At 35.2% G+C, this 10158-nt stretch overlaps 1 protein-coding gene across 1 annotated transcript; it reads right to left on the bottom strand.

The window, feature by feature from the left end:
• Window positions 1–4628: 4628 nt before the first annotated feature.
• LOC121236778 (protein LIGHT-DEPENDENT SHORT HYPOCOTYLS 10-like) lies at window positions 4629–6978 on the bottom strand. Its single transcript, XM_041133226.1, has 2 exons — window positions 6203–6978; window positions 4629–4903 (listed from the first exon to the last, which is right to left on the bottom strand). The coding sequence occupies exon 1, from the start codon at window positions 6815–6817 to the stop codon at window positions 6233–6235; it is 585 nt and encodes a 194-aa protein (XP_040989160.1). The 5' UTR covers window positions 6818–6978; the 3' UTR covers window positions 4629–4903; window positions 6203–6232.
• Window positions 6979–10158: the final 3180 nt, after the last annotated feature.

The following is a 10158-nucleotide window of genomic DNA, read 5'->3' on the forward strand; positions in this document are numbered from 1 at the left end:
TTGGTCACCAGTTTCAGGGTCGACCATCCTGCATGCAGTAAGTTAGTCCAAATTAATTATAACGACGTACGTACGTACAGTACTATTATATATAATTAAGAAGCAACTTGATTTATGTTTGGGATATTCTCAAATATTCTATAAATGGTAGTGAAAAAATAATTAAAAAATAATGATAAAATATTAAATAGTAGTAAAAAATATGTGAAAATTAATAAATAAATAATCAATAATAGTGAAATATTCTGAAAATACTTGACTAACCAAATTAACCATCACTAATTTGATCAATGGGAAAATGTCTCATCATCAAGTAGTACTTGCAGTAGTGCTCGTGTTCATGATCGCGCGGGGTGAAACAATTTAGTTTATAGTACGTACTTTAATTTGATCGAGGCTTTGCTTAATTTATTAATTAATCGGCCTGCTGCTAATATTTGGTTACGGATATCTGAACTTAATTGAGGGACTATTGTGTGTGTATATATATATATTATATATATGGTCTTTGAACAATGCAAATATTTCAGAAAAGAGTCGAAATTAACATCAAGGTGATGATGCATATGATATGGCCTGGCGGGAATTTCTATTTTTAATGTTGAGTAGTACTGTCTCACTTTGGAACCTGCTCTATCTTTAATTTGCAAAACGACCAAGCTAGCTAGCTACCTAATTAATTAATATTTTTCATATGTCAAAGAATTTGGAGTACTTACGTGATCAAGGTCTAGTTTGTTTTCAGGAAACATCTCATCTTATCTTACTTCATCATTACAACTTTCTCAAATTCTCATATAAAATAAAATAAACAATTCAACTTTTTCAAATACCAAAATAAAAATAATATTAAAAAATATATTCTAACAATATTTTATTCAACTTTTTAACTTTAAATTTATTTCATCCTTAAAAATAAACGAGGCCTGGATCTCAGTCAAGAATTAATTGCATCCAGCTAGCTAGCTACCTAGCTCTATATATAGGTAGGTAGGAGCCGATAATTATACGTACGATGGATTCAGTCCGTTCAAAGCTAGCAGCTAGTTACTTTGGCAGGCAGCTTAATTCCCACAGCTTCCAGTACTATTTGCAGATCATTCAAATTAATTAACAATATTAATGGCTCTTAATTTTTTAAATTAATTGATTAATCAATTATGCAAACGTCTGCTTGCAGTAATCTGTAATATTATTGTGTGTGATGTGGGTGGGTGCGTGTCTTCATTCCGGTTAGCAAATGAGTTCGAATAAAAATTGATCAGGCCGTCTAAACTTGCTTCTTGTATATATATATAGCTACTGATCTTTTTCTAAAGATAAAATTAACCATAAAATTTCCATATTATATATTTGAGCCCTAACACTTACGGGTACGTACTTAATTAATTCCCGATGGAGCGCTCGGTAGTACTCCATTTGGTTGTTGTAATATATTCATCACTCATTTGGTTGCAGCCATACTCAAGATCATTTTGCTCGCACACAGACATGCATATATGCGTATTGAAATACTCATGTCGTCCTGATGATCATGTGTTTGCACACTGAGCTTTCCAAGTACTCAGACTGATCTGGCTATGGAAAACCCATATTTTCTTACACTGATCTGATCTCTTCACCCAAACTACACACACACACACACACAGACTCTGAAGTAAATGCAATAAATTAATAGGGTTTATAAGGGATTAATCATGAAGCATGTCGATCGCCATTAATTAATTTCCAACCATCCGCACAGCATAATTAAGGACCATTTAATTTCCACCTGTTTTCAACGGCTAAGCCTTTCCCCAAATTACCTGGTGATCATTTCCAGATAGAGAATGGAATGGGCCTTGATCACCAATATATATATATATACACATAAGACCAAACAATATTCAAGCCATCGCATATTAATTCCAGCCAGATAACGATGATCAATTAATACACAGAATGCAGTACTGAGCTCACGTTAATAAAAAGATCATAATTCAAAATAAGACCAGGCCAGGGTTTCATCTCTCAGTAGCCTTTCAGCCTACTAGCTAGCTTCGATCGCAACATCCTTAATTATAAATATTAGGTCAGAGATGTGGATCATGGGTCTATAAATCCAAATGCGATCATGAGATGTGGATCATGAATCTATAAATCCAAATGTGTACATAAATATTATATTCAGGTTGAGACTACATATAATTTGTCTTCAAAACCTCTGTGACTAACCTGGATATTTACTCATAATTTCAAACTCTTCACGCATATGACCTAAGGCTCCGCCAGTTAAACACATCTATTTTCTCTAGTCATGTTCTAGCTGCAGTACTAGAAGCTAATCAGATTAAGTCCGATTATTTATTACTTAAGAACTGCTACAAACAAAAATAAATACACAAAAATAAACTCACAAACTGATGTAACTTCATTAGATCCGTTAGATTTATTTTACATCAAAAATACATTTACAATATAATGTATCACATCAAACCAAATCAGTTTGTAGATTTATTTTTGTATAATCCCCATGTGGCTAAATTATTTTCCAGCTTATTACTTGGGTTCGGTCAATTGGCCAATAATTAATAACAATATTAGCCTCGTTTGTTTTCGTAGATGAGATTAAAGTTAAAAGTTGAATAAAATATTATTAGAATATATATTTTTAATATTATTTTTGTTTTGAAATTTGAAAAAATTGAATTTTTTATTTTAAATTGTATTAGAATTTGAAAAAATTGTAATAATTAAATGAGATGAGATGAGTTGAGAGGGTTGTAAAAACAAACAAGAGTAGTACTTTAGAATATAGATATGAATAGTTTCAATCGATTTCGATGGGAAGAAAGCCTAAAGTAGGATTACTTATTAGGTCACCAAGGAGATCAACTAGGGGAAAGAATTATATGCAACAGCTCAAGTGCATATAAAAACCAATCAGTCACCATTGTTATAAAGTGGGGGCTCTTGAACAATATAATGAAGATCAAGAATAATTGAGAACTCAAAGATCAACAGAAGGAGGCCAGTGTTATATATTGTCTTGTAACTGAAGAGATTGTTAACTATCTTTTGACCAAATACAACTAGCTGAACTACTCATTATTGATAGAAAGTACTTGCAATTTTTAATTATAAGTTTTATGCAAGTTGCGTTATGGCCATGATGTTCCATGGCCCATCATGACTACGATCTCCTGGGTAAATATATATATATATATATATATATATATATATGTGGAAATTGTTCTCGAAATTTTACAGGATGTAGCCCTTTTTAATTTGTTAATTATATATATAATTATGTTCTCACTAGCCTTAGTTGCACACCCTTATTTAGCTCTTTAATCTGTTCCTCGTTTCCTACGATCTCCAGTCTCATGACTTCCATTTCCTTGCCAATGATGATTACTCCACATTTCTCTCTTCGTATTCAGCCATAGATCGACCATGGTTAAAGTTCTACAAGTTTCTACAAAATCCTAGCTATAATTTGAGTACTAGTACTCCTTAATTAGTCACATCATCATGCATACGTATCTAAGTAGAATATATGCATGACTTAGGTCGATCTAGTTTTGCCAGTGATTCGATAGTTAACTAGCTATAGTACTAGCTAGCTCCCTTTTATGGGCTCTTGTTTAGTTTATGTCTTCTAAGTATTTTTTTGGGGTGCGTGCATGGTAATTATGGGGAAATTATGGAGCGGAGAGGGTGGGAATTAAGAGATCAGGCATACCCATTCCTTATAAGTAGCTTATCTAGAACTATAATCGAGGTATTGGTTCTAGATCAATAATGGACAAATGAGCATATCTCTAATTTTTTAGAGGGCATGCATTATAATATTGGCCAGTCGACTATCCTGGCACAAAACATCCTCAAATCTTAAGAGAATTCTTCAGCATGCTGCATCTTGAAATATCCCACAGATCATGATCATCATGACAATACAAAAATCTAATATTTGAAAGGAATATGATGTTTCTATACTCGAGAATGATAGCTGCTTTTCATGTACTATATATCATGATCTCAGCTCACATGATGCAATTTCACTAAATCAGAGAGGGAATTACTAATCTCGCTTGTGGGAATTACACCCGTTTGAAAAGAATGGCAGTTTTTTTTTAGGAAATCGAGGACAATCTCTAATTGAGTCAAAGAGATATAGTGGAATTATTGAGAAGGTCAAAGAAGAATCCAATGATATCAAGGTAAACAAAACTACTACATTGTCCCACATTACAATTATTAGTGGGCAATTCCAACAGCTGGAATCTGCAGGGGAGAAATAAAAATGTCTCGACCAGTCTGGTTTCCATTATCATTAATATTCCTTGGACATAAAATCATATGTGACATGTCTCCTTAATTTTCGAGACATATCCTTGCATATATATGTTCGTCAGTGGTCGATCCTTTCCATTCTAAAAAAACAGGCAGTGCTTCAAATGCATACATACATACATATATGTATGTATGTATGTATGTACATACACACACACACACACACACACACACACACATATATATATATAATAGTGCAGTGCTTTATATGCGACCAATCAGCTTGCAAAACTCTGAATGATTTGCAAAATGCTATCAATGCATCAATCACTAAAAATAAGGGTGGGAGATAATTTGCGGTACATATTATACTAACATTTGAAGATATTATATTGTAGTACTGATTTAACGACGGAAAAAAAAACATGGTGGAAATAGAGGAACTTACCTGCAGATAATTACGTTTTACTCCAATAAACTTCAAGCTAACTCATGATTCAAACATTAAATACAGTGCTTGAGCTATAAAAAAACATCAAAGGATTCGATCCAAGGAAGAGTTGAATGTCGCAATCCAGCACAGTAGAGCTTCAAAACATCCGGAATCGAAGTTAATTATTTTAGGAACCTGAAATGTGTCAGAATTTAGAAATTGAATGGGTTATACACTTATGACTAAAAAGGACAAATATTTTATAGATAAGATCAGTATACAATGCCATGCACTGAAAATTTGATATAAATGTAGTACTGCTAGCTACCTAGCTATTCCGAAGAAGCATCATATTTATCAATAATTTGGACGTGCTGAACTGCATGTACTGCATGTTATAGTTATGGTACTGATACTAGAAGTTATTCCACAAATCAGCTGGTCACCCATCTACACGGTACTCCTATGAAGATGATCATGACATGATCTTACATATGACTATTTTCGCTAAGGAATAGATCTAGATACTTATCCTTAAAACGCTAGCTGTCAACTGCAGACCGTACACAATATCAGGTATTTTACACACACAGACATATATATGTATATATGTATATCTATGTATGTATATTATGATGTCAATATCAGTACAAATCCAATGGAGACAAAGCAACTTGATGTACAGAGGTCAGTTGCATATATATAGCGTTCCAAAGACGGAAATTCATAGAATTAGAAAAGATAAAAATAAACAAAAGAGAATTCTATACATAAGAGCCCGACAACAAAGTGAACAGGTATTTGGTTCATCCTATACCATCCTGAGATCTTCAAAGATGAGAATTTGTTGAGATTATGCCAGCTTTGATGCGTTAACATATATATGGCAATCAGATATATGTTATATGTGTCCATTCATGGCAGGCATAAGATCCTAAGCAGAGTCCTAAAGGAGCTAGCTAGGACAGTAAAAGAAAGCATGTTAATGACGATTATTAAATTTGGAAAACCCAAGATAAGAAAACTGTAGTTCGGCATGAGAGAGAGGGGGGGCCGGGGAGGGAGAGAGAGATCGGCTTCCCATATTGTCACCGATGTTAAGGTAAAGTTACGATGCTGGTAAAATGATATTGCTATTTGGACCAAAGTAAGAACCGCGGAAAATTAGGTTTTAAAGCCCTTGGCCTAGGGTTTATTACAAAGGAAAGAGATGGTCTAAATCTTAAGATCAATACTGTGATATACTCTAGCCAATTAGGAGCTGTCTCCTTCGTGTTTCTTGATCAATTCTTCTTTACGTGCGATCTCGAACTGGAGAATTTAATAAATTGAACAACTTAAATCAAGTAATTCAAGACTTATTATCTGTAAACTCTTTTGTTGTTCGATTATGTCCTGCATCTCCATGTTGAGTTTTGTAGTACTATGTTTAGATCTAGATTCGAATCAAAGTTTCATATATATAATTTTAAGCAAGAGGAAAAATTTAATTACCACTTCTTAGGATAGGCAAGGAAACCAAAATTACTGCATAGGAAAGTTGGAGTTATCGTCGTTGGCCTTCATTGGATTTCTCTTCTTCTTTTTCTTCTTATAGGGGATACCTCGAGCCTTGGCTTGAGAATCCCTCACATCGCGCAAATAAACCCGGATAGCACCGCTTGCAAAAGGGTTTGTCTCAGGCAAGCCACCGTTTTCTTCATAAGCAGCTCTAAGCCGGCCGATGAGGGCATCTAGGCTGCCCCATGCTTGTCTAAGTGGGCAAATGCAAGGACCAGGGGGCTCAGGTTGTCCAAAGAAGACACAACCTTGTAAATGAACCTTAGTCTTTCCAAACTGATCCAGATACTGCAGGAACTCAAGCACATGATTGGAGTTGCACTGTGAAAGTGCCACTGGGGGCCTTTGGTTCCTCAAGTACTGACCAAAGGTGTTCCAGTCCCGCCTCTTTTGTGATTCATAGCGGCTCAGTTGAGGAGGCTGATGCTGTTGATCACCACCACCACCACCACCACCACCACCACCACTACCACCACCAGTACCAGTACTACCACCACCAGCAGAAGATCTTGATCCTTCTGCTACATCTTTTCCTTTGCTGCTTGACATCAAGCTAGCCTGCAAAATAGTTTCTAAACAGTCTCTAATTGATAGCAAGAAAGAGAAGAAATATAAGGAAGAAGAGAACAAATACTAGTGGGTGAAAAAAATTGTAGATCACATCATGGGGCTACTGAGGAGACACGGTATGGGTCCTAAAGTGCTTTGGCTCCTCTTTTCTTCCTCCTCAAATTATTTTCTTGCTTTATTAATCGTACAATTTGTTTCAAGTATATACTTCTTTATTTTCTTATATTTATTATTACGCTTCCATTTTCAACCAATCATCATCGAGTACATTAGCGTAATTAATACTGTGGTTTAAAGCATATATTGGCGAGTTCTGACTTGCTAACCAGCTGTCTAATTAATTTACCTGAGTTTAGGGTACTGGCCTGGCTGTTGATCATCAGGGATTTACCAATTTGGGAAGAGAAAAATGGACGGTATAGATTCCTTTCCTACCTACAATTATATATATAGATCAGAAATTAGGAAAAAGAATAACAATAATTAGCCTCCAATAACATATTATATAAAAGTCTTACTAATCATCGTACCTACTGTAACTTATATATACTGCAGAGAGGAAGATATATGCAGGTAGGTGGGCGGCCTGAAAGGTTCTAATAATTAGCTTAAGAAATCTGTTTTCACTTTAATTTAAAATTAGCAAATATATATGATCCTTAATTACATTTGTTGGGAAAATATTTGAAAATCATGAAGAATGACTTGAAATAGTCACAAGCTAGCTAGCTAGCTAGCTGTGTGATGGATCGAGTTTATTCATCTTCTTCTTCGATCCAGCTAATTATCATGTACTCACATGAACATGAGTCTGCTATTATACTATGATCTGATGATGATGAATATAGCAAAAATAAGACGGTTCATGCACACAGTCATCGATCGATCGTCACATGCATCTAATATTGAAGGCTCCATATGAATAGAAGCACAGACGTGATCAAACAGTACTTTTTCTTGTTTAATAATTAGTAGTATTGCTGTTTTAGTCATTAATTTCCTACAATATCGATCACTACTCTATAGCTTATCTATGTCCGGCCGGTGTGCATAGGCACAAGACACAAGTCCATTAATTAATAATATTATCGTGTAAAGTTCAGTATTAATTAATTAACTCCAACAAATTAAAAAAGAAGACCCTATATACCTACATCTTCCTTTACCTCAGTAGCCATCACTTCAAAGCATTGAATTTAATTTCTAAAAACGTCTAGATCCAGATGATGAGCAGTATGCTTCTATAATTAATTACTAGGACTAGTTTTAGGCAACGCCTGATTTCAAGCGGATAGCTTGCCCCAACTAATTATAAGCTCCAATGAAAGTAGTAACATATAAATGAAAAAGTCTTATTGCAATACAAAACTGTGAAATTTTATGCAACATTAATATTTATTTTTACATCTCATATTTATATTTTTTTTTTAAGATATGGAATGTTTTTCATAAGATGTAAGGTATAGGGTAATAATTAGTGACCGTTGAGAAAATTTTTTCATAAATATAATAATACAAAACTGCAATCATTCAAAACTCAATCATAAACTCTAATTATATATGTTGAGCAATTTGATTTCTGACTCTAGAGATCTAATTCCCTAGCTGTATTATATATAACAGCAATACCATAATAGTACTTGAGAAACTTCAAACAATTTTTTAGTTCCTGTGGGTAGTTAGCTAGATCAAATGCTAGACACATATACACAGCAACACTAGGGCTGCTACATGTCCTATGCGGGCGGGCAATCGACTCCTGAGCAGGGGTCTTACTTTGGTCTTCGATCACCACCCAGTCTTGCTATATGCAACCGAGTGCATGGCTTCGATTGGCCGGACGAGCAGACGGATTGGCCCATGGCTGTCCGGCTAATCGTGGGGCTTAATGGGCCATTAGTGACAGCGATGGTGAGAACAAGAGAAATTGAGATAGAGATAGAGAAAAGAGAGTGAGACAGAGAGTCACAAAGGAGAGAGTGAAAAATACAACGACTAACAGATGAAGAGATGGGGACGAAGAAGAGAGAACAATATAGAGTCAGAGAGAAGAGACGGTGATCGAGAACCGAGACCCTAGTAGGCTGGGTACAGGTAACCGGCCAGCACCCTTATGCAGTACTCCTTGCCGTCGTGTGCGCACATTACTACCATTGGCCCTGGCTGTCATAGTCCGTCTTGTCCCTTATCTATAACAAAATTTTCTCAATGCATGTATGAAAGCCACATTGCACCATCATGACTAGCACCATCTCACTGCTAATAGTGCTAAGTGATAATACTAAATCCTCCTATGGAAAAGTACCACAGGTACTATATCGATGTATAACGTTTTGTTGTTGCTAGTTTCCTATACCCTTCCTATAGCTTTTGGAGTTTTTATCAAAACATTGCATACATTCCATATGAATTCAGATACGTATTCTTCGAATCTGTTCCCAAAGTACTTGGACTAGTAGTTTTGGACTATCTTTCGAACGTATCATTCAAAAACTAGCTATATGTACCTTATGATCAGTACTCATGTCGACGTCTATATTTCAATTATACGATGCGACCTCATGAGCTAGTAATTAGCTTGCAATTTTAAGGAAGACTTTGAAGCGCATTGAAGAAGTGAAGGTACGTACGGTTGGCGTGTTTTTAGAGAAGCAAACAAAGATATTGCTCAACCATAATTAACATATATATAAAGTGCATCGATCAAACGACAGATAATGAACAGATTTGGGTTAATTAACCTGGTAGAGTGGTAAATGATGATTGTATATATGGGCCGGGGGGGGGGGGGGGGGGGGGGGGGGGGGGGGGGGGGGGGGGGGGGGGGGGGGGGGGGGGGGGGGTGGTGAATTGCTTTACCTGTTCTTGTCACTTCTTCCACCGTCGTAATTAGTACTGTTGCGATCATGATTATTAGTATGTGATCTTTTTTTTTTTGAAGAATATATATTAGTATGTGATCTAAGGCATATTTATTATATACAAATTAAGTACTTTACCAGCTCTACGATGTTACGTACAATCACATGATCAACAGTACTAGTACTACGACCTTTTTCCTTAACTCTTGGTATCACTAATTAAATTAAAATTTTTCCAATTATCCCGTCCGCTAATCTATTACATAAATTATAATATTTAATTTAATATTCCTAATTTCTTTGCTTTTTTTCGAGGTAATTATATGTTCAGCTTTCTGCAGCTAGGCTAGGACCTTGTGATCGATCTTATTCATATATATATATATATATATATATGATATTTCCATTTGCGCCATCATCCACATATATATATATATATATAGATCAAAGTTGCACGTA

This window comes from Juglans microcarpa x Juglans regia, chromosome 6S, assembly GCF_004785595.1.
Source record: "Juglans microcarpa x Juglans regia isolate MS1-56 chromosome 6S, Jm3101_v1.0, whole genome shotgun sequence".
Lineage (NCBI taxonomy): Eukaryota > Viridiplantae > Streptophyta > Magnoliopsida > Fagales > Juglandaceae > Juglans > Juglans microcarpa x Juglans regia.

Coding starts and splice junctions, on each gene's coding strand:
- LOC121236778 (XM_041133226.1), bottom strand. CDS start 6,817: ATGTCAAGCAGCAAAGGAAAAGATGTAGCAGAAGGATCAAGATCTTCT.